The sequence below is a fragment of the Trachurus japonicus genome, chromosome 23 (genome assembly GCF_045865225.1).
Source record: "Trachurus japonicus isolate A0001 chromosome 23, Traja_1.0".
NCBI lineage: Eukaryota > Metazoa > Chordata > Actinopteri > Carangiformes > Carangidae > Trachurus > Trachurus japonicus.
Genome location: NC_140929.1, coordinates 18,827,187 through 18,851,698, shown reverse-complemented (window position 1 = coordinate 18,851,698; position 24,512 = coordinate 18,827,187). Strand labels below are relative to the sequence as shown.

At 43.0% G+C, this 24,512-nt stretch overlaps 2 protein-coding genes across 3 annotated transcripts; one reads left to right on the top strand and one right to left on the bottom strand.

The window, feature by feature from the left end:
* Nucleotides 1–316: 316 nt before the first annotated feature.
* LOC146962849 (uncharacterized) lies at nucleotides 317–5,522 on the top strand. Its single transcript, XM_085769428.1, has 6 exons — nucleotides 317–575; nucleotides 698–2,422; nucleotides 3,361–3,500; nucleotides 3,594–3,795; nucleotides 4,814–4,918; nucleotides 5,177–5,522. Exons 1-6 carry the CDS (start codon nucleotides 413–415, stop codon nucleotides 5,188–5,190), a joined length of 2,349 nt encoding a protein of 782 aa, XP_085625554.1. The 5' UTR covers nucleotides 317–412; the 3' UTR covers nucleotides 5,191–5,522.
* A 1,827-nt stretch (nucleotides 5,523–7,349) lies between these two features.
* optn (optineurin) lies at nucleotides 7,350–22,880 on the bottom strand. 2 transcript variants are annotated; one of them, XM_085769085.1, is made up of 13 exons: nucleotides 22,732–22,880; nucleotides 21,832–21,956; nucleotides 18,916–19,103; nucleotides 18,660–18,821; nucleotides 17,203–17,387; nucleotides 17,015–17,111; nucleotides 15,829–15,944; nucleotides 11,688–11,837; nucleotides 11,366–11,450; nucleotides 9,307–9,465; nucleotides 9,073–9,215; nucleotides 8,886–8,968; nucleotides 7,350–7,959 (listed from the first exon to the last, which is right to left on the bottom strand). In XM_085769085.1, exons 2-13 carry the CDS (start codon nucleotides 21,950–21,952, stop codon nucleotides 7,850–7,852), a joined length of 1,599 nt encoding a protein of 532 aa, XP_085625211.1. In that variant the 5' UTR covers nucleotides 21,953–21,956; nucleotides 22,732–22,880; the 3' UTR covers nucleotides 7,350–7,849. The 2 variants fall into 2 exon arrangements, with proteins under 2 accessions (XP_085625211.1, XP_085625210.1); XM_085769084.1 differs by having other exon boundaries at nucleotides 7,569–7,959; nucleotides 18,660–18,814; nucleotides 18,900–19,103.
* Nucleotides 22,881–24,512: the final 1,632 nt, after the last annotated feature.

Genomic DNA, 24,512 nt, shown 5'->3' with positions numbered 1-24,512 from the left:
CTCGGCCAGGAGATAGAAGCGACCACCGTACCCCATCCTCTCGTGGTCATATAGTAGGACACTCATGTCGGTGTGTGTTAAATGTCGTTGCTATGTTAAATTTAAAGCGTCATTCACATCTCATGGAGATTCAAAACAAAGTTTTTGCTGTGGCATGTAGTTTATGTTTATAGTTTCAGTATTACTTCAGCGTTTCAGTAACGTTAGGTTAATGGTTACATTATCCTACTCGACTTTAGCTAATTAAAGTTAGCAGCTTTACCTGATAGCAAAGTTGACTAACTTCCCGGAAATGTTGAATATAGCTCATTTGAATGAGTCAATGAACTAACTAGAATGTGAAAAAATATTGCAAACAGGACAAATAGGTGTGTCTTGATCTTAATGCTCAGTTGCCTTTCTGTTTTTGTGGATGTGTCTGCAGCATCCCACCCATTTCCGTCCCAAGGAGGAACCAGTCATACCTGCAGCAGCAGATGTATTTCACTGTCCATGCTGTTGCTTCAATACCGCACAAAGACACACTATCTACTACCACATCAGGAACCATTTAGACCGAGGAGTGCACCATGGAGGTATGGTCTGAATGTACTGTAGAGAGAAAAGCCTATTGTCTCCCTTTCCCTTGCCCATTAATTATGTGTGCAGTGTGTGTGAGGCTGTCGGTTGTTCTAATTGTTTAAATCTTGTCTTGCAGATTACCTCATAAGCAAATGCGGCCACAAATGCAGGCCATCTGCACATTTCCATTGTACAAACTGCGAGAAAATACTCATCAGGAGAAATCAATTAATTTCACATTTAAAGAACTGCACCACAAATCTGGCCCCTGCTGCCACAAGTCCTGTACCGGCCCCTCTTGTCCCCAGACCTCTATCAACTCCTGCTGCCGCCAGTCTTCTAGTATCTACAGTTGCACTTGCCACCAGTCTTGAATCTGCTCCTGTTGCCACCAGTCCTGTACCGGCTCCTGTTGTCCCCAGTCCTGTATCAGCCCCTGTTGTCCCCAGTCCTGTATCAGCCCCTGTTGCCTCAAGTCCTGTACCGGCCCCTGTTGTCCCCAGTCCTGTATCAGCCCCTGTTGTCCCCAGTCCTTTATCAGCCCCTGTTGTCCCCAGTCCTGTATCAGCCCCTGTTGTCCCCAGTCCTGTATCAGCGACTGTTGTCCCCAGACCTCTATCAACTCCTGCTGCCACCAGTCCTCTAGTATCCATCAGTGCCACCAGTCTTGTATCTGCTCCCGTTGCCACCAGTCCTATTGCCACCAGTCCTGTATCAGCCCCTGTTGCCACCAGTCCTATTGCCACCAGTCCTGTATTAAGCCCTGTTAACATCAGTCCTGTATTAGGCCCTATTTCCACCAGTCCTGCATCATCCCCCGTTGCCACCGGTCCTGTATCAAGCCATGTTGCCACACGGAAAACTCGGGCACCACAGCCAACATCCAGTGCGAAGCGGAAGGTCCAGTGTGTACACTGTGGCCTCATGCTGTATAGACGCAACATGAAGATGCATCTAAGAAGAAAGCACACTGGGATCACGTCTGATATCACGTCTGAATTCCATTTAAGCTCTGAATGCGTCGATCCACAAAATGGAGTTTTTGCTGTGAAAAAAACATTCTTAGGGCCGAGCTCTCCGATCCACGTCATTAAAAAAGAAGTTGGCCACTTCAGGTGCGAAATGGACATGTGCAGGTTAAATGCCGACTTTGCGGAAAGCTGCAACCTGATGTCGTTCGAGTGTCATCACCTGCAGTCACTCAAGTATTGCCCACCCGCCAGAACTGACACCACTACACTTGATGAAGACAGTTTAAACCAAATGGTCCAGGACAACTGGTTTGGTGTGGCCAAAAAACGAAAATGTCAACAGCGGCAAGCTGAAGCCGAAGATAAGGGAGTGCCTCTTTCATGTCTGGTTAATGTCGGAGAACCTCACAGCAGAAAATTCATTTCTGTGTACGAGCCTGACATTTCCTATTACAGTAGACTAGGTCGAGTGATAGTATCGTATGACCGCGAAAAGACCGAATGGAGCTGCCCATGTGCTAAACCAACACAGTCCTGCATCCATAAATGCATCGCTATGTGGCATCTATTTCAGACGGCCCCGGAGCTTTTTGAGAATGTTCCGTGTGTTGAAGAGGAAGCCATTGAATGCTGGGAGGAACTGTTAGAGGAAGAAGGAGCACAGTACCCACCAGAGGATCCAGTGCTGTCGCGTATGGTAAAATACATCTTTAGGAAGAAAATTCCTGCTCATCTTCCTCCTGATGTTATACGAACAACAAGTGACTTTCCACAGCACTTCATTCCACACGAGACCGTCTGCACAGAGTGCTCAGACCAGACAATACTCGGTGAACCGCAGCTCATCACCGCAACTGCCAAAATTGTGACTGTGACTGACATAATAGAAGGTATTTATTTTGTTTCCTTTCTTTCACAGCCCATTGCATCTATGTATTTCTGCTGTCTGTCTGTTGGGGCTTATGTATTCCGGTGTGATGTCAAACACTGCGTGACTAGAGGCCATTTAGAGTTGACATGTTAAATGTTTTTTTTAACATATATGAATATTAATCCAAATCAGAAAAAACGTAATTGATCCCAAGAAAGGGAATTATTTTGATACAAACAAGCTCCCAATGGACAAATGAAAAAATGAAATAGAAGAAGACAGATATACTAGGTGGATGAAATTTTCTAAAATAAGAAAAATAAAATGAAGATAATACAATACCCCGCCCTTAGAATGTACAGTACTGTCCAAATGCTTTAGGTACTTCAAATGAAGATTCTTATCCATTATGCAGTGCGATCAGAGAGGCCTCGGATCTGTCCCACATTTATTCTGCAGCATGACAATGCCCTAAACATTACAGCCAGTGTCAACAATGACTATTAGATTTCACAAGAAGAAGACTGAGTCCTGCAACAGATGGTAGTCAGCCCTCCAACAGAGTCCTCAGTCTGGGATTACCTGAAGAGACAGAAGAACTATTATATAGCAAGTTCTCCAAGATGCTTCAACAACCTGCCAGTCAAGTAGATTTCTTCTGTTCACTGAACTTTAGATGAAGTTAATCCATAATAAATAAAGACTATTCATTGCATTATCTTTGAAAGCATCTTCACTTTTATTACAGTCCCTTAAACTTGTGCACAGTACTGTACATATTACCCAGTAGTAGAAGAAATAAACATTTGTGCATGTTCACATATCATGAGGTTTAAAATGAAGTATACATGGTGTTTTAAAGTTCATTATAGTTAAATTATGTCCAATGCTTGCAGCAAACATGCATTGTTGAAATTGTCTACGCATCAATTTGTTGTTTTTTGCTTGTCTTTCTAGGAATATCAACATATTGCAAACTCTGTTATACATGTGGCATGGTCTACCGTTATCAGGAGTGCAGTGATGGAGTACACAACTTTGATGATCACATTCTGATGTCATTGCATCTTTGTGTATTCCTGCGAAACACTCTCCAGGTAGGAGCAATTACACAAAGTTGTTATTCTTTCTGAAAAAAAAAAAAAAGTAAAATGACTAATCTGTTATATATTTGAAATGCCTTCGTATAGATCCACCAGTCCATTGGAAGTACTGTAGATGTGTTGGAGAAGACGTGTGGCAAACGGTTCCCTTCCAAACAGAAGCTTTTGAGTGCATATCTCCATTATGAAGCCATGACAGATCATTCATACACCTTTTCATGTGTGACATGTGGCTACCAACCAGTCACAGTTTTCATGGTTCTCCATAAGAAGGGAGTGTTCATGCCCGGTAAGCAAATTATTAACAGTAATGATCTATATTGAGGATTAACAAATAATTGGAATTTAATCAAACACAAACGGCTGAAACAAGTTACTTTTCTATGCATTTGGGCCTGTCATCCACACCTAAATGGCGTTTTTGGTCTATAAAAACTGATATTTAAAAAAAAATTTTAATGGGCAGTAGATTTTTCAAAATGCCATTTACATGTGTGAGCTCTAGGCATCGGGTAGCATGTTGCTGCTAGAGAAGCAGGTTGGCAAAGTAACACGTGCCGCTCCAGCATAGCTTTGGGTTTTGAGCACGCTCAAACGCAAGGATTTGTGTGTACAATTGTTTTTTTACTGGCTGATAGCAGCACTTTAACGAGATACTCATCCTCTTTTTGTATTATGTCTCGTGTTAAATTCCCCAAGTAGAGTATCTTACACGTTTTTGGTATCTCATATCCTTTTTTTTTTTTTTAAACCCCTCCATTTTCTTGTCCCAGTATCCTTTTAACTTTTGTCAGGACCAGAATATGTGTGTATGGTCAGCATCCATGTGACCACATGCTCTCCAGCATGGTTGCTGAATAGACACCTCTCCTTTCCTAATCTTTGGAGTTATAAAAAATCTGACCATATTCTTCCAGTTGAATTCTCTCCAGATCCTGGAGCTATACATAATTATTTCATAGTGTGGTGAATGTGCACGTTGTGAATTGTGTTCACTGAGCAGCTTGCGTCTCTGCCCTGCGGATCTCAAAACAACATACACCTACCCCTAAAACTATAGGGATTATGGCAATAGGCAAATTTGCCAAAATGTCGAACTACCCCTTTAATTGGTTGGAACAAAAACCTGCAGCCACACGGCCCTTGAATAGTTGTGAAAATAGTGAAATAGTTTACCGATGCCTGTGCTATCTTGCAAATCATATTGCAGTTTTCAAAATGGTTTAGCCCTAATTTATGTTGACAGTGCCCATAAAAAGCATAATGACATGTGTTGACCTATGCCGGAATTTGTTTTGTAATTCTAGAGAGAAACATTGAGCAACCAGCCCACGATGATGAGGGAAGAGTTAATGCTGACGAGTTCTTGGAGTCTCTCTTACTGGAAATGGTCAGTCATGGGTTGTTAGCAAGTAAGTATGAATGTAGCAAAGACAATTTTTCTATTATTTGTTACACTTCCTTTTCCTCACTTCACTTTTCGTTTTCTTCCCTTCTCATTGGTTGGTTGGTTCGGCCCTGATTTTCTTCATTAAACATTTTGCGTAAATCAGTAGAACTACTTTCCCTTTGGTACTTATTTGCATCATCTAAATAATAAAATGCATTATTTACTATCACTGACATATTCATTCAATATGACATTTTGTATTTCACCTTTATTCAACCAGGCAAAGTCGACTGAGAACCAGTTCCCTTGGTGACCTGACCGAACCCCAGAATAAACTCCATACAAACCCACACATATGGTACAGACGGGCAACAGAAGGCTGCAGCATGTGGGGCGCCATTTAGCTCAATTGGTTGAGCAGGTGCCCCAAGTGCAGAGGGTACAGTCCTCTCTGCAGCCGGCGCTGGTTTGAATCCCCCATTTCCTACTTCTCTCCACTAACCAGTCAATTAAGGGCAAAAAGCAAAATATACTTAATAAAAGACAGCTGCAGCATGATACATTAAGATATGATAAGATAGGATTGATATTGTTAGAAAGACTGAGGGTGAAAAAAAATATGTTCTTGATGTGCATCATTGAAAGAGAGTTGATTGATTGATGTACATTGTGTGTAATGGTTTTCTGTTATCAGTGTTATAACAGTAACAAACCTATTTGTTCTCAGCAACAATATTGCTGTGAGGCAGTGCATTTTTTTTTTTTTGAAATCAGTTTGTTCACTGACTGTTTATTATTTAGATTAACAGCCCTTATATTATCCATGTTACATTACCTGTACCATCAGTTGAAGAATTATCATTACATTTTCTAAGATCTCCCGCCCCTGACTCTTAAATCACTCACTCCGTCCATATTCCTGCTTCAACCAGCATCAGTTAGAAAGAGCTGCTACAGATGTAATTAAGTACTAATCGCTGCAGTGATTACTACTTGTGAAACTGTATCGAAGATGTAGAGTTAAAAGGTTGAGGCTGTAGCACCCAGACTCTGGAATGTTCTGCCTGCATCCTTATGGTCTGTTTGTTCCTACTGTATGAAACTTTGAGAAAACAACTCAAAGCATCTGTTTAGGCAGGCGTTTGGGTAACTTTTAACCTTTTTCATTGTACTATGTATCATGGAATATTATGCCCCGATTGCGTCTACAGTGTCATTGTGTGAACTGCTGAAACACCTTTTGTATTTTCCCTTGTAAAGCATAGTGTGACGTTTGTCTGGGTTTTCCTCAGCCCTCTGCTTCTCTTGTCCAGGTTACTGAGGGTACAATAGCATACTGTGTTTTGTCATAAATAAACATACTGTAAGTCAGAAGTCCATAGATGGCTTTTATTGACAGAATAACAACATGGGGTCAGGAGACCTTTATAGTCCTCAAAGCACAGAATCAGCAGTATTGGAACCTCTCGCACATCCACATACAGTAATGTACAGAGGCTCTCACTTACAGTGAGACTCATTAAAGGGATAGTTCACCCTAGAATGATATTTCGCTCATTATCTACTCACCCTCATGTTGACTAAGGGCTGGAAGAAGTTTCAGAGTCCACCGTCCCTTCTCTGAGTTACAGGGGGTCTTGACGTAGCAGTGCATTTCAATGCCACGGTAGCAAAGGGACACCAGAGCTCTTCGTAAAAAAACACACACAAAAAAACATCCAAATACCTCCATGATGCTCGTATGTAATGTCCGTCTTGTGCTGAAGCCCCAAATTGCGTAATTGTCCCGAAAGAAATTAAATAAGTCCACATTCCAAGCATGTTTGTAGCATTAGCTCCTAGTGTTGTTGTCCGGGTCTTCCGCTGCCAGCGCGCATGCGCAAGGTTCGCACTGATACTGAAGACTCGAGTCGGTCTCAGTGCGAACCTTGCGCATGCGCGCTGGCAGCGGAAGAGCGGACAACAACACTAGGAGCTAATGCTACAAACATGCTTGGAATGTGGACTTATTTAATTTTTTTCGGGACAATTACGCAATTTGGGGCTTCAGCACAAGACGGACATTACATACGAACATCATGGAGGTATTTGGATGTTTTTTTGTGTGTGTTTTTTTACGAAGAGCTCTGGTGTCCCTTTGCTACCGTGGCATTGAAATGCACTGCTACGCCGAGACCCCCTGTAACTCAGAGAAGGGACGGTGGACTCTGAAAATTCTTCCAGCCCTTAGTCAACATGAGGGTGAGTAGATAATGAGCGAAATATCATTCTAGGGTGAACTATCCCTTTAACTAATTAAATACAATTCTTTATTATTTCCAGATATCATCTGCAGAGTGAAAATAATATATATATTAATATTAAAGTGCCCACATGGTGCATGCTCATTCTTACACCAACACTAAAAACCCATTTTTGAGCTAAAATATCCTTTCCCAAGCAAAAATAAAGAATTTTATTTGATGAGGTTACTTCAAAACATAAAAAAAAGCCTTCAGCAACCAACTTGGTACAAATACAACTTGTAAAGGCTCAGCTTTGGTTGATTATTTAACATGTATATGACAAGCAGACAGCACCAAACTGATATCTCGTGAAAGAGTTTGAGCACTTCCTGTTTGATGCTTGCAGTTTTGTTTTACCTGGAGAAATTGTGAAACTCAAACCTCTAAGATAATGTGTTCTATGATCTCATTATGTTAGTATTCCAAATGTTTTTGAGTAGTTTAAAATATAGACCATGCTAGAGGTGGCATAATTTTACCCCAATGCAGTAATCCTTGGTACAAACCTAAATCCATCAACTTCAATTCTGAAACATTTCCATCTGGCAGTGGAGGTTGTGGTGATCTGTGGAGTGTTGTCACGAGGATCAGAGAGGATGTACAGGTCAGAGCAGAGGAAGACTCAGATTAAGGTGCTAACTGTTGTAACCGCTTCCACAGGCTGAGATCTAGTTGATACAATCCATGATGTGGATCTGCAGGGAGTCCAGGTCTGGGAGGATCTCGTTGCACTTGGGACAGGCGTGTTCAGGAATGTTCCCTTGCTGCCAGTCAGTACCTTAGAGTCACAAACACCAACAGTCACCACCTGCACCAGCTCCATGGTTCACTCACTACACTACGGTACGGTACGGTACGGTACGGTGTGCCAGAGGAGGCATGATGGTGATTCACGTGTTACCGTGGTAAATGATGCTGAACTCCTAATCTGTTCTGGTTCAGATTGAAACTGATTACATCAAAACTAATGAATCAGATCACTGGAAACACCGACTCACCATTCCTACAGGATCCTGATGAGAACAAGACTTTGCAGTTAGGTGATATTTACATTAATCAGTGAGAGTGAGAGAGTTGTTTTGCTGTCCACACTTTAAAACAGAGCTACATGGAGACTTTAGAGACCACTCTGAGGCCTAAAACAACGTCTCCTCCTGTCTACATGCAAACGTGAAAACAGAGTTTTTCCAAATCCAGAAGTTTTCAGAGATACTCATTTTTGGTTACCTGAAGCTCCAGTTTTTGTGTCGACGAAAGGCCTAAACACATATAAATAAATATCACCATTTTGGCTACATGTAAATGGCGCTTTATAGGTCCAGTGTGTAATAATTAACAATCTGAATATACTACCCATTAATATATTTGTAGTGTATAATCGCTATAAAATAAAATGTGTTTGGTTTCCGTAGCCTTATAATTATTCTTTTATATAACAAGGGTCTTGCTTTAGAGAGCATCGCCATCTTTCAGCCAAGAGACGCTAGGTGGAAGGCAGAGAGTCTCCATTCTCCCTGGAACAAGTTACAAGTCATTGATTTAACCAGTACTAGGACTCTGGAGCTGTTTAATTAAGGTTACAAAATTAAGCTTAGTTAAGGTAAAAATATTGCATCGTTCCTGTTTAAATGGGGGTGAGTCAGGGAAATAAAAAAGGACAAAGGTGTCTGTCAGAATGAGCTCAGACATAAAAAACAGCCATACCTCTTCCAACCACGGCTGCACCAGCTCCATGTGGGCTCCCTCCCAGAGAAACATGTCTCCTCTGCATCTCGTTCAGTGACTGCCTGTGGAGAGACATGGGAAGAGGCGGTGTTGACCTCGAGCCACGCCGACACTCCTCAAGAATAAAGCTACTGTACAAACGCAAGGTTGGTTTTGTAATCCATACCGGCCCAGCGAGTCCATCTCCTCCTGAAGCTGGTTGTGCTGCTTCTTTACGTACTCCAGCTGGGCAGCCAGACGCTCCTTCTCCTCGTGCAGCTTCTCCCTGGCCGCCCTCTCGGCGTAGAAGTCTGAGGAGTAGACCTCGGCCTGCAACGGAGAGGACGGAGGAGACACAATGACCACCAAGGAAACTGAAGAGACGGCAAAATCACACGACATCTGGTGAACAGCCACTGACCTGAGCCTGGAACACAGATATGGTCTCCAGCTCCTTCTCCTTCTGGAAGATCTCCTGCTTCATGTCGTCAATCTTGTTCTGTTTAGCAGCCAGGGCTTCTTCAGCAGCACTTAGCCGCTGCTGCAGCTCGTCCACCACCTCCTTCTGCACCAGCTGAGACTGCACAGGGCAAAGGTCCAACATGTTTGCAGGTCATTTAGAAGCGGTCGTCTCATAATGTGTTTATCATGGAGAAAATCACAACAAGACTACAGCTGAAAACAGACTTGTTTGTTAAAGCAGCACTATCGCAAATTCGAATACTTTGTTCGGCCACTAGATGGGGCCGGTGGTTCCGCGTATCAGATAGAAAACATCCTCTTTACATAGCAAGCCGTTCAGGAGGTGGAGCCTCTCCTCCTCTCATAACAAAAAGGAATTCTGAATTTGCTCCACAGGCACTAGACCATTGGCTATATTTTGTGTACAGATAGGTATGGCTCCCCTGGACCTATTTATTGCAAATTTCAGTTTTTTTTAAATTGCTATTACTGCTGTATTTGCGATAGTGTAACTTTAAAGTTGGTCATTATTAATACAGGCAAAGTCAGAACTCTAGTCACCTCCCCCTTTTTTTTAATTGCAATGTGCTGACTGATTATAAAACATGATAAAGTCCTGCACCTGTTGGAACAGCCCCCCCAGATGTATAAAGATAATCATGATAATGTGGACACAGCTCTCGGGCCTGGTCAAAGTCCGATCTGAAGCAGCCATGAGAGCCTGACAGGTGTGTCTGAGACCTGGCACACTGATGCTGCTCTGATCCAAAAACAATGCGATGAGGCAAAAAAATTATATAGCCTGTCTCCTCATTACACCGCTGAGGGGCAAGAAAGGGTTGCAGGTCAGCGAGGAAGTAATGGTAAAAAACACACAATATAGGCTACAATATACAACACACAATATGCCACAAAGACCTCCAGCCATCTGATGTTGTATCATAACGTCCCAACATGTGAGGGCGGCTCACTCTGCGGTTTGCTGTGGGTTTACAGTGGAGCCCTGAGTGTTTACATACGCATCGGTTGTTGATCTGCGGATGCACTGATTTTCTGACATATTCAGAGCTGACATTAAATGTTCACGGTTATGTTTTTTTGATTAGCTTGTTTAGCTTCTTCACAGACTTGCTTTTATGTGATGTCATCTCATCTTTTTTGTTTTACTGCTTCTACTGTGTTTGAGGCGATGCATGCATTTCAATGCATGTGTTTTTATATACAGATCCTTCACATTGATGGGTCAATGACGTGACGAAACCCAATGTCAAGTGGTGTTAACTGGTATTTTTTCATAAAAATCTGACTATACACAGAAAATTAATCTGGACTCAAATGTGTAATAAATGTGATGCAATGCAACACTACGTTTCTTGACCAATTTGACACAATTTCTCACATTATCTAGAAAAAAGCAGTGTTTTTAGGATATGTCCTGCTCAGTATTGCCAAAATGCATTAAAAGTTAAATATAGATATACAGCAAAAAAAATCTATTTCAATTGAATGTTTTCAGAAGAATGTATACTCTTTACAAGTACACTTAAATCCACTGTAGATGGATGAAATACTTAATTTTTCATTATTTTGTGGTCACACCTTTTGACATTTTCAGGGGCATTCAGCCTTGCTTTTGTTAGAAAATGATGCATGTGTTATTTCAAATGACAAAAAAAACATATTACAACATTGTACTGTGCATTTTAACAAATCTGATGTTTTAAAAACATTTTGCTGCTTCTATAACTTATCCCTGTTGACTTCCATTGCTCCTGTTGAACTATTAAAATAAATGAAGTTTTCCATCATATTGTAATTTATTGAGATGTACTTTTCAAATTTATTTTTTAAAAGATTAGTATATAAATAAAGTTGTTGTTTTTTTCTCCTCAAGTTGTGCCCTCCCTGATGTCATCCAAACACACCACCCATCCTGATATATAACACAGTCAACAAACCCTGAACAAAGCCCAGATCTCCCGTGAACCTGAACAGCTTCCTGCTCAGTGCATACATACCTCTCTCTTCTTCTTCTCTTCTTTGAGCTCATTGTAGTCTTCAAATAGTTTTGTATATGCATCTTTCAGCTGGGCTAGGTTGTTTCTGTGGGGGAGAGGGGAGGGGAGTTTCCATCAGTGACTCAGCAAGAGAGCATGTGTGTGTGTGTGTGTGTGTGTGTGTGTGTAAAAATAGTCTAATCACTGCAGGGAAAACACCCCTTATGGTAACTTGAGGGCTTTAAATGCCAAATGAGTGTTGATTATCGTAGATAGGTTAATGCCATGTGTGTGTGTGTGTTTGTGTGAATGTGTGTACTGTATCTGTGGTGCGACCTCTCACCTTTCGTCCCCGGCCTTCTTCTGCTCCATCTGGCTCTGCGCCTGCATGCTGTCCAGCTGCAGCTTCAGCCTGTCGTTCTCTGATTGGACCGTCTGTTTCTCCACCAGCTGAGCCTTCAGAGTGGCCACATCCTGCTCCACCTCCCGGCATCTACACACAACAAAACATCAGACTCAGGGACGGCTAAATCACACCAAATAAGAAACAATGCTTAATTATAGCTGCTGCGCAGCGATGGGTCGGGTCCAGGCTACTTTTGGGCAAATTTATGCAGGCTACTTTTGGGCAAATTTAGGCAATTCTGAGCAACAAACAGGAGAATAGGAAGACAAGACAGTTGTCCTTATAATGTCCAATTTGCATTAGTTGAGGATTGAACCCACAACCTCGGGAACCAAGGACCGTTGTCTATCGCACTGAGCTAATTGACAAGTGGCAGTTCAACAGTGGCTTCACAAATTGAGTAAGCCATTCACTGTCGTGTAGGCAGATTTGAAACCACAGTAAAAAGAAAAATCAGTTTTTGAGGTAATGATATTTGTTAAACATCTACTGTGACTCTAAGATGTTAGGAGCCTTCGCACATGGTCCAGTCCAAGCTATTTGGATTTTTAAGCTTGCTGTGATGCCACCATTAGGACAATTGTCTTGTGTTTAGTGTTGAGGACAACTGACATTTTGATCTGTCATCATCATCATCACCCTTGCTGGATCTCGAACCCACAGCCTCTGACACCAAGAACCAGCTCCTAACTCGCTGAGCTAATTGGCTGGTAGTGAGACCTGCTGTGTAGCTTCATTTATCCACTCAGGTGAGTCAGTGCCCGGGCAGCTGTTGTGATGAAATGGTCAAAATGTCAGAAATTCAGTCATCTAAACAAAAATCTGATAATACATAAATTGCATCTTGACAGCATGGAAATGTTGGTGATTTGTTTTTAATGATAAGTGTTTTGCTTCATAAGAGAAAATCTGATGTTTAAAAATTCCACACTCACATTGACTGCAGTTGTTCCCATGAGAGCAGAATTCAAAATGTTCTCAAAAATTCAGTTTTTGAATTAAAATTGTGGGAGGAGATACATTTTAAAAGTTTTACAGTTATTGAAAAAAACAGTGATGGACTTCATAATTTGTAATGAGTTTAAGTGGACAAAAGTTTCAGCAGTATTGAGGCTACATTGTGGTGAAGTTTCAAAACTGTAGCATCTACCGTTGGTTTGGTAGGAATTTTTAAAGTTTTTAAATTTAAACGCTTATTGTGCCCCCCCTAGGAGGGGGGGGGCACATGTCCTTGGAGTTGAGTTAATCTGGCATGGGGTCGGATGTTTCTGTGAAGTTTGGTGAGTTTTCCGGATCTTCAGTGATCCGGTCGTTTTGGCTAACTTCCTGTCAGCCGATGGAGTTAGCAGTCCACGCCCTCGTCCCTACGTCACCACATTCACACGCATCCCTTGGCTGCACACACAGAGAGGACCGCCCCTTTATGCCGTTCTCTCTCCTCATTGGATAAAGGTTGTACGATACAAGGAAAGTTTTCTCCTCGGCTTACAGCAGAGCAGAGTGACTGACAGACCCATGTTTCAGACCAAACACGGAAGATATAACTATTTAAGACTTATATTAACACAAACATTCCGCTTACTTCTGCTTTAACAGCTTCAACCTACTCTTTTTCAATCTTCAAAATAATATAAAATCCTTTGTCTGTCCCATGTCCTATGAGCACATGATCAAAGAAACTAAACTAAAGAACTTTTTTTGATGTAATAAATCTGGTTGTTTTGTTCATTTGTGATTTTGTATAATAATGTTCTTAGAACCTGCGCTGACCTGGACTGTTGAAGCGGACATTTGTATAACTGTAACTGTATTATATAGTACATGTGGATCTATCATGTCAAATGCCAATAAAGTGAGACAGTGTTTAAACAAAGAAGAAAAAGAAGAAACATGTACAGATTTGCAGGTCATGTCCTGTATCATCTCCCTGCCAAGCTGTGTCTGTCTCTGCAGGGTACACCCTGTTTATCCAGAGTCATTATAATATAACAGACAGATCTATGTTGTCATTTGCCCCGTTTACATGAGAGCTTTAATTCCGAATTAAAATCATTTAATTCTGAATTAAAGTTAATTCCGCTTTAAAAAGATCATGTAAACACTTAATTCCGAGTGAAAATATAATTCGGATTTAAACTTAATTCCGAATTAAGTGGGTAGTTTATTCCTATTTTAAATCGGAATTAATTAATTCCTCTATCATGTAAACGTTTATTCTTTTTAAAATTAATTCCTGTCGTTCTACGCATGCGTATTAACTGACTCGCCGCTCTGTGTGTGTGTCGCGGTGATAATTTAACCGTGAAAAGTAGGCTACAACACACACAACATAACGTTACAGCCGCAGTGTTGTGAGTGAATCATGTCGGGACAACCAGGCTTCATGAACCCGCTTCACAGCACTGCAGCTGTAACGTTACGTTGTGTGTGTTGTAGCCTACTTTTCGGCTACAACACACACAACATAACGTTACAGCCGCAGTGTTGTGAGTGAATCATGTCGGGACCAGAGCGATTGCTGGTCTGGACAACCAGGCTTCATGAACCCGCTCCACAGACCCCGGTGCCCGGCCGCCGGTGGCTCACACACCCGGGGAAGGCGATCCTGGCAATGAGGGTGTGTGAGCCCGGGAAGGCGATCAGTGAGCTTCGCCCCTCTCCACCCCTCTGGAGCAGCGGCGGCACCAGGCTCACACACCCGGGGAAGGCCATCCTGGCAGTTAAAGTGAAATTCCGGCGTAAGTGTAAACCATGGTCAAACACACCGTAACACCGAGTTAGACCCCCCCTCGAGAGATCAATTTGCCCGACCGCTACATTCACGAGATCCACCAACTTCAGCAAATACCGCAATATCGCCACACACGGCGCTCTCCGGATCCACTGTCTGACCGCAACCAAAACGCCACCATTTGCCCAAAATAATGCTCAGAACTGCACCAAATGTCATCAATAGTACACACAGGGTCCCAGTACGAGTTGTCAAACATCTGCTAGCTTTGCCTGTTTTCTTTAGCAAGGAGATGCAACTCAACTCACCTACTTCTCCTCCGGGAGCCGCTCGTTCGTGAGGAAGCCCTGACGAGTCGATCACCGAGTGCACCGGAGTTCCGCAGCTCTTAAAAATGCTCATTTGCGCCTATATCGTGGCCAGCACTCGATAATAATAGTTATAAAGTGATATGCAAGATAAAAATTAAAAAAACTCTGATTGTATTTCCATGAGGTAATTGTTGATTGAGCTGCGGAACTCCGGTGCACTCGGTGATCGACTCGTCAGGGCTTCCTCACGAACGAGCGGCTCCCGGAGGAGAAGTAGGTGAGTTGAGTTGCATCTCCTTGCAGAAAACAGGCAAAGCTAGCAGATGTTTGACAACTCGTACTACGTGCTGGGACCCTGTGTGTACTATTGATGACATTTGGTGCAGTTCTGAGCATTATTTTGGGCAAATGGTGGCGTTTTGGTTGCGGTCAGACAGTGGATCCGGAGAGCGCCGTGTGTGGCGATATTGCGGTATTTGCTGAAGTTGGTGGATCTCGTGAATGTAGCGGTCGGGCAAATTGATCTCTCGAGGGGGGGTCTAACTCGGTGTTACGGTGTGTTTGACCATGGTTTACACTTACGCCGGAATTTCACTTTAAGAGGAGAAACTTTCTGCTTCTAAGTTGTTGTTAAGTTTAGGAGCAGCGCAGCGGAGCGGCTCGCGGCTGCAGCTCTGTTCACTTCACACACTGAGAATGGAGTTTGTTTTCTTCCGGTAGACGTAAATACGTAAACACGTGTACCCTCTGTCCAATCAGAACGCTTCCCGACCTCCAGACGTTGAGCGGAATTAAATAAAGGCGATTTAACGTGTTTTCCATGTAAACCCTAATTCGGAATTATTATGTCCATGTAAACTCGAAGGAAAATATTTTAATTCCGAACTATTTAATTCAGAATAATTAATTCCGCTTTAAAAACATCATGTAAACGTGGTAAGTGAGCAACTGCCCACTCATGGTGCATGGGGGTGGGTATGCACAGTATCTAGTGTGTGTGTGTGTGTGTGTGTGTGTGTGTGTGTCAGAGTCTAACCTGTCCTGCAGGTTCTTCTTCATGCCTTCTGCTTCATCCAGCTTACTCTGGGCCTGCTGCAGATCTTTGAACAGCGTCCTCATCTGAGATTTGAGATTCTCCACCTCAGATGCTGCCTGAGTATTCGAAACAACAACAATTTTTCTTTTATTCATCGGCCATCTCGATTGAATATTTAATTCATTTCAACAATGAATGTTCCCTTCAAAAAATCTGATTAACTCTACAGCACAGTTAATTAATCAGCACAAACTATACAGTATATTTGTCTGGCAGCAGCAGACGCTCTTTGTGACATAATGCTTCATGTGTTAAAATAAATTAATAATCACAAAGTAACACTTGTTAAACAGATATGTGCTCAACCAGCTGATTTTAATTAAAATTAATCCATATTCTTATTGATCTAGCTCAGAATGTTACTGGTTAATAAATTCAGAAAAGGACAGAGCTGGTGTCAGTTTATCAGTTAGTATTTAACTAACACAACCAGTTAGATTCACATATAGAGCAGTTTCCTTCTAGCCTCGTAAACCAGCCTCTCGCGGAAATGCATTTCATTTCATTTCTCGGGAGAGTCTGGCCTCATCCCCCCTCTAAGCGTTTGGGGTGGGCGGCAGCAGGGCGGGAGTAGTAGCAAAGACGGTTTAATATCTTTGGTAGTAGCGTTGACAGACAACCCCATTCAGCCAATCAGCAAGTTGGTGTAGTGACGGGGCTTTGCACCAGTCGGTCCCTGATTGGCCAACGTGCTGTGTCAATCACAGCGGGCGACGCTGATTGGCTCGGGGATGAGGTCAGACTCTCCCTCGGAATGAAATGAAATGCACTTCCGCGAGAGGCTGGTTTACGAGGCTAGTTTCCTTCTAGCTTTCCAGCTTTTCAGAGAAATTCAATACAAATGTGATGTTTTCTGTTGTTGAACAGATGGTTTGATTAAGTTCTTATTGACCTTTTACTTTTTCTTTCACTTGCAAAAGTCTTCTCTGCTCTGCTGCTCACTGTGTGTGTGTGTATGCCAGTAATGCAGCCCTAACATACAGTATATCAGATGAAGGGACAAAACCAAGCATCATTTTCTTGTTAATTGTTTGCAAAAATTGATTCCACTAACAGTGAAAGCCATTGGTCCATTTCTCATTAACCAAACATCAAATATGATGACTGTTCCTGAGTAAAAAAATACCTTCTCTTTCACAGAATCCTCCTTGTCTGTGTTCTCTGGCTGCGTTGTCTGTGTCGACTCCTCTACGTTACTCCTCGTCTCCTCCAGCTCTCTGATTCTGCCCCGTCAAGTCACAAATATCAACAGGTGAGATCGAATATAGAAAGGAGATGTTTGAAGACCAAGCGGTCTGTTGGTGGATCACCCACCTGGCGGCAGAGTCCTGCAGCTCCTTCTGCAGCCGGTCGGCCCGCTGGGTCTCATTCCTCAGCGACTGCAGTAACTGGCTCACCGTCCCCTCCTTGCTGTCCAGCCGGGACGCCGTCATGCTCAGCTCCGGGCGTCTGCTGCGCTCTGTGCCGCACACGTCGCTCACGCCATCGACGGCTCCATCCTTGGAACAAAACAAACAAAACATCCAGTGGGACAACAAAACTCTGGTTTACAGCCATCACCACAGAATGAAACTGGATTTTAACTGAAAACCTGATGTGGATTTCTTTAACATGTCACAATAATTGAATACTGTATAGTTTTAGTGGAGTGTTAGACCAGGATACAAAAGGACAATTCCGGGCAAGATTTTCTTTGTAATTGCTCCTATTTTGCAGTAGTTCTGTCTGTTCCTGCATCGCCACAGTAGCATATAATGGGAACGACAGATCTTAGGCTGTTAACATCCCACAAAACCACAATTTTTTAACGTTAGATGGCCATTCAAACATACACCGAGGGGTTTGTTTACTTCCAGAAAGTGGACATGTTTGTAAACAGAGCTGGAATACAAAGTTTTGCGCAACAGTCAAGTTGATGCTGAGTATTTTTACAGGCAGAATAAACAACATCCAGACTTACTCTTACGGCTACGAAAACACCGTGCCTCCTAGTTGATATTCCTTTGTTGATAACACAAACAGGAGAGATTGAGACAGTCAACTTGACTCTCGCACCAGACTTCACAAGATTGCGCGGGACCTCGCGAGACTTTGTATTACAACTCTGTTTACAAACATGTCAGCTTTCTTGAAGTAAACAAATCCCTCGGTGTATGTTTGAATGGCCATCTGACATTGTCTGTGAAAGAAAATTGCAGTTTTGTGGGATGTAAACAGCCTAAACAGCCTATGATCCGTCCGCTCCCGTTACACGCTGCCGTGGCGCTGCAGGGACACACAGAACTACTGCAAAACAAGAGCAATTTTTTAAAAAATCTGCAGATTCATTCTTTTAAACCTAAAATACTAGGAAACTACAGCCCCAGGTTGAATTTGCCCGGAACTGTCCTTTTAACCAGACTGCAGTACAATGAATTCTGTGTAAATTAAGACTTTTTTCAAAATAAGTATTGGCTGTGTGAGGGGAAGTTCTCTCAATTCTAACAACAAAACATGAACCATGTTTTCCTGTTTTGTTATCGTTTGGTGCCACTGATCAAAGCAGGTGTCAGTGATTGTTACCATGGTAACAGTGATGTTAGGACTGAGTTAGCCTGGGGGTAAGGTGTCTAATGTTTCTGGCTTAAGATCTGACTAACATCAGACTCATCTGTGAACTGACCGGTCTGAAACGGGCCCCGGGGTCTTTCCACGCTGAATAAAACAAAATCCTGAATAAAACCATATAAATAGCTGTGTCTTTGTATTATTGTGTGTGTTTTGCAGCTCACCGACACCCTGATGACCTCGATGAAGTCATCGTCTCCAGAGCCCTGCTCCGCCTTCAGCTGCAGCTCAGAGTTCATGGCCACCAGGTCGTTCTTCTCCGCCTGCAGGCGAGCGACCTGGGCACGCAGGGCCTCCAGCTCCGCCCCCTGATTGGACGGTGCTGCCTGAACATGACATCGCACATCACCAATGAAGAAAATGTAGTCCTAAAAGTGTTACTAACACCTAATGCAACAGAGCAGGGCTCTCCGTGCTCACCTGGCTCCCTCCTGCCTCCTCCAGTCTCTTGCTTAGGTCCTGATTCTGGCGGGTCAGCGCCTCCATGCGGCCACGAGCCTCCTCCAACCTGCTTTCCAGGAAGTCCCGCTCCTCCCGCTGCTTCTCTCGCCATGCAGACAGACCCTCGAAACGCTCCTTCATGGTCAGATTGGTCTGACGCAGCGCCTCTGAGGGAGACGGAAGATCTGAATTTGAACTCCAGGCTTAAAACCTTCCTCTATGACAGAGCTTTTAGTTAGGGCTGGGGGACACATCTGGTTACATGGAGCCCTCTCCTCTCCTCTCCTCTCCTCTCCTCTCCTCTCCTCTCCACCGCCTGCATAAGGCGCTCCCTTCTCAGCACTCCCATTAAACTGGCCTGCCCTCCCTGCCTTCCCTCCCACCAGAAGCTGCCTTGATCAGATCTTAACCATTTCCATGTCTCCACATTCTGTGTTATAAACTGTTTTCTTGTCTGTATACAACATCTACTGCACATCTGCCCGTCCTGGGTGAGGGATCCCTCCTCTGTTGCTCACCCTGAGGTTTCTCCTATTTTTTCCCTGTTAAAGGGACAACGAGGAGTTAGTATTTGGTTATAAAATCGTTTTGTCTCTATCGTTACTTTGCTGGCCCGTAGCCAAGGGGGATCGGAGGGTTCGTTCGAACCCCCCCCCACACACACACACACCCCCACCCCCACCACCCCACCGCTGCCGCAAATGCGGTGCTTGTCGTGTATTAGACTCTCTAATAACTCTCTGATTGGTGTGGGATGCGTGTACCCGTGTTGACTGGACTGCTGCTGAAGCAAACAGCCCAAAGCCTGTGAGTTCTAGCCAATCATAGCGCAGTAGGGCGCCGCGCGAGTTGACGCTCTGCAACCTGCGGTGCGGTGTGTTGCGTCAGCAGCACTGACATGCTGCTCTAAAGTCCTGCTCCTGGCATCAAGCTGAACGGGCCTGAAAGTTAAAAGCCGAACCCGGTCTGACCCGCGGGTGTTGAAACCCGGACCCTGAATTAAGTTGGTCCGAACCCGGCCAAAAGAAAAGAGAGAGAGAGAGAGAGAGAGAGAGAGAGAGAGAGAGAGAGAGAGAGAGAGAGAGAGAGAGAGAGAGAGAGAGAGAAGCCGAGTAGGAGCGCGACCTGACCTACCGTAATTAATTTCTACATATTTTCGGACTGAACTGACGCGTCCGGTCCTTAAGACCCATGCACACTTGGTAGCCCAAAAGAACAGCCAGGCAGCCCAGTCCAGAGAGCAGAGGAGAGGGAGACAGCAACAGGTGTGTGCGTGCGTGTGTGTGCGTGCGTGCGTGCGTTACTGTGTGTGCATGTGCATGTGTGCGTGTGTTATACCTGCAACCTCCAAATGGGAATGGGAGCCTCCTTTCATTTATTAATATCTGACAGTAGCTACAGCCATCATACAGATGAGAACAGGGCAGAAGTGGTGGTGGTGTGGTCTTAAAGAGGCTCATGGTGAAGCAGAGGAAACGGGGCCTTGAAAGGCTGGTCCAGGTCAAAAGATTGAAAAAAAAAAAAGTTTTGTTTTTTCTCACCAGCCACAGCTCCCCACTAGACTAGTGTCATACAGTCCAGCCATTCTTGCCATTACAAAGATAGAAACCTCAGTCAGTAGCCTACCAAATGTGTGTTTTTTTTTTGTTTTGTTTTTTTATCTGAAGTGAATGTTGTCTTCCCATTGTATTCTTCTCAGAGTACACCAGAATGCTTCATTTACCTCTTAAAATCATAAAAACTTTCTGGGGGGAGGATCCCCCCAGACCCCCCCTACAGGGGTTTACTTTATCATCATTTCCAGTTTGCAGGTACCTATGTGTGTGTGTGTGTGTGTGTGTGTGTGTGAGTATGAGAGAGAGAGAGAGAGAGACAGATACATTTAACTACATTAAACATTATTATGATTATTGTTATGAAAAAGCTAAGCCTTTTTTATATATATATATAAAAATTAATTACATGGTGAAAATTTTGTTGTAAATGAGAGCAACAGTAAAGGATAGTGGAGGAAGAGAAACATGTGATGTCAAAGTGAAGTTATAATGGGGAAAAAAAGAAGTGTGTGCCTTTATTATTATTATTTATTTACTTTTTTTTTTTTTTGGGGGGGGGGTCCACTTTTTGGGAAAAAAGAACCCCCCCCTCCACAAGGCTGGCTACGGGCCTGCTTTGTTATTATTATTAGTGGTGGAAATGCTGGGCGAGCTGACCAGCGTTTCCTACTTTCGGTTTTGCGGACGCTGCCCGGCGGGTCATGGGAATAACGCTGCCAAATCGCCATTTATGGTCGGAACTACAACGGTATGTGATTGTCTTCGAACCTCCAACTTTCATTCTTGATTTGAAAACATTCTTGGCAAATGTTTTCGCTTTCGTCCGTCTTGCACCGGTCCAAGAATTTCACCGTGCACGGAGACTCATGGGAAATGTAGTGTGAAAACACTTTGCTTTCCAAAACTCCTTGTTGTCCCTTTAAAAGGGTTTTCTATGGAGTTTTCCCTCAGTGGATGTGAGGGTCTAAGGGCAGAGGATGTTGTTATGATGCCATGTAAAGCCCTTTGAGACAAATTGTTTGTAAAAAAAAAAAAAGAAAAAGAAAGAAGGGCTATACAAATGAAATTGCCTTGCATTGCCTCCATCCCTTTCCAGAGTTACACATTTTGGCTCCACCCTCACCTTTGACTTGTGACAGGTATGACCTATAATTTTTTTTTTTTTTTACAAATATTACTCTATGTATTTCCATATTTATTATCCGTGTTATATATTCTTTCATTGTTGTGAAGAATGACTTTATAAGAGTTCTTCCCAGCAGCGACAAATGAAAATCCTGAACGCACAGCTGTGTCCTCCATCATGAAACCAGATGTTGCACCTGCAAACCTCTCTCACCCTTTAGGTCTCTGTTCTCCTGGATGAGGATGTTCATCTGCTGAAGGGTTTCCTCCAGCGTGCCAGACTGGCCAGGAGAGCGAGAGATGTCACCATTCACCACAGGGCCTCCAGACGCCATGATGCTGAAGAAGAAACAAGAAGAAGCAGAAGAGAGTTTTGACTTTTCATTACTGACACAACTGCAATATTGAGACATTTATTATCAGGGAAGGAGAACAGCAGCAGAGCTGACTTCCTATAGCTTGTTCCACCTCCTCTGTCCTGCACAAGATTATATTTACACATTCTTTTCAACAGCTAGACAAAGTAACTTGCAACGCTTTGTTGTGTTTCTCAATATTTATCAGTATTTCCTCTTATTGACTTATCCAAGACAGAGGGAGGAGAGAGCTCCATGTGACCAGGTGACTCAGTGATTCAGCACACAGCCACAGAATAACAGCCACAGATAAGGCCTGTAAACGAAATTAACTAATCAGCCTGTCACATGACACTTAAATTTACTTCACTGACAGAGTGCTGGTGTTGTTTGCTTCAGCTACACAATACGTAAATATCAGTCAATAATTTAAAGGTAGGCTATTTCATAGACATACAGTGCTTAAACTACTCACTTCAGAGACCAAAACAGTGAAGACCACACCGTTAATGTCACTTAAACACCGACGAGTTACAGTACAGACAGCCTGCTTGTGATAAGTCTTATAAAAAATATTCATTGTGGCCTTCCGTTGGTATAATTTTACTTTCGCTTTCCTCGGGTGGGCCCATCCAGTCTGCGACTCTACCTAAAAACATAGAAAAGTTCCCAGGAACTTACACAACGCGGATCCGGTTGAACCCCAAACCAAACTGCGTCACAACAAACGGTAAACGAGCCGAAAGGTTTCAACTCACCTGCCGTCCGCCTCCGAGTCACACACAGTCCTAACGATACCTCCACCAACACACAGAAACACTCCGACTGACTGCAAACTGTGTCAAACAACCTTGTACTGTTGTTCCTGCTCGGTAGCCTCGTCAAGTCACGTGCAGGAACGAGGCACTTCCGGTAATGTTTTGGAAAAAATAAAATCACTTTGACGGGTTTTTTTTTTTTGGTCCAGAGTAGTCTACAAAAATTGTAAAGACTTTGCATACGGTGTACTTTTACCTGTTTTGTACCGTGATGACAAATTTGCTAAAGAAAGAAAGAAAGAAAGAAAGAAAGAAAGAAAGAAAGAAAGAATGTGATGTTTCTTTCATTTTTATTGTGACTCCAGTCCAGTAACATAACAGGTGCAATATAGAAATTTGCAACTAATGCCCCCTCTGGCTTTCCGTATTATCAAACATCTGTTGACGACTGTGGCGATTCACTGTAACCGTTAATCTTAACGTTGGTCTCTTTAGTAAGAAGTTTAAAATCACAACATTGAGCTTTTGTTTTTTAGTTTTACTTGCCGCGATTTCCTGTCCACTCTGGCTTTATTGTGGTCGATTGACGCAGCCTCAATGGTCGGGAGCAGTTTACCGAGGTTTTCATTTCCTCGAAGTGACGTCACAGAGCAGTAACAGACTGGACCACAACGCGCAGCTGCATAGGAGGAGAGCCGCAGACGGGACAGGACCAGGGCAGGACCATCCGCAGCGTTTGGACATCAGTTGCAGGCGGGCAGCGGGGGGCGGGGCCAGCTGTCAGCTGTCACCGGGAATTCCCTTCAGGTGTCACCTTGCACTGTGAGAGGGGGAAGAGAAAACTGGACTTTCCCTTAGTGTCCCACAGAGTTAATATTAGACTTGCAGTTTTATGCAAAATAATGATGATAATAATTTCATAAAAATAAAACTGCAATAACAATAATGTGTCAGTAGCCTACACTACTAGACTATAATAGACAGCAGTTATTGTATTGATTAATTTGTCAATGTATCTATTACTTTAAGGTAAATATGAAATATTATAATTATTCTTTTCCAATCATGTATTAAAGATTAGTCTATATAAATATACATTTCTGTTCATGCCATTTTCCACTAGATGGCGGTATTGCCCGGCCTGGAATGAAAACCAGCAGCCAGTAGATCCAAACAGAGTGGAGACAACATGATAATTAAGAGGAGGGACAGAACTTCATCATCCTCATCACTGGTGTTCTTCTGCGACTGCTTCTGTCAGTCAGTGAAAGCACTTACCAATAACCACACAAACAAGAACTTGATAAGCCAACAGGAATCCCACACGCCTATGATTATTGTCTCTACAGAACCTTGTAAATCTACCTGTTATGATCCCTCCAACACTTCAGAACTACAGTTTTTGGCGGCCATGCACTTCTTTGAGATCATGCACCTATAGCCTACTCCTCTCAAAATTGTTCAATGTCTTGGTATTATATTTCTTTTCTTTGCGTTGGAACAACACAAAAAGTGCAATTTCATATCATTTCACACACTGAACACCAGAAATAAGACAATATTTTGCTAGTTTTTCTCTTCTCCATGGTACACACAAGGACAGGCAATACAAAAGAGTGAACATTCCTCTATCTAAATTAGTTGCAAATATGAGTTCTACCTGTTAGCTACTGGAGTCACAATAAAAATGAAAGAAACATCCCATGCTTTAATTCCAAGTTCTTAAATGTTTTTGAAAAGGTAGGCCTACCAATAATTTTGTTCTGTCCATTTTTGGGGTT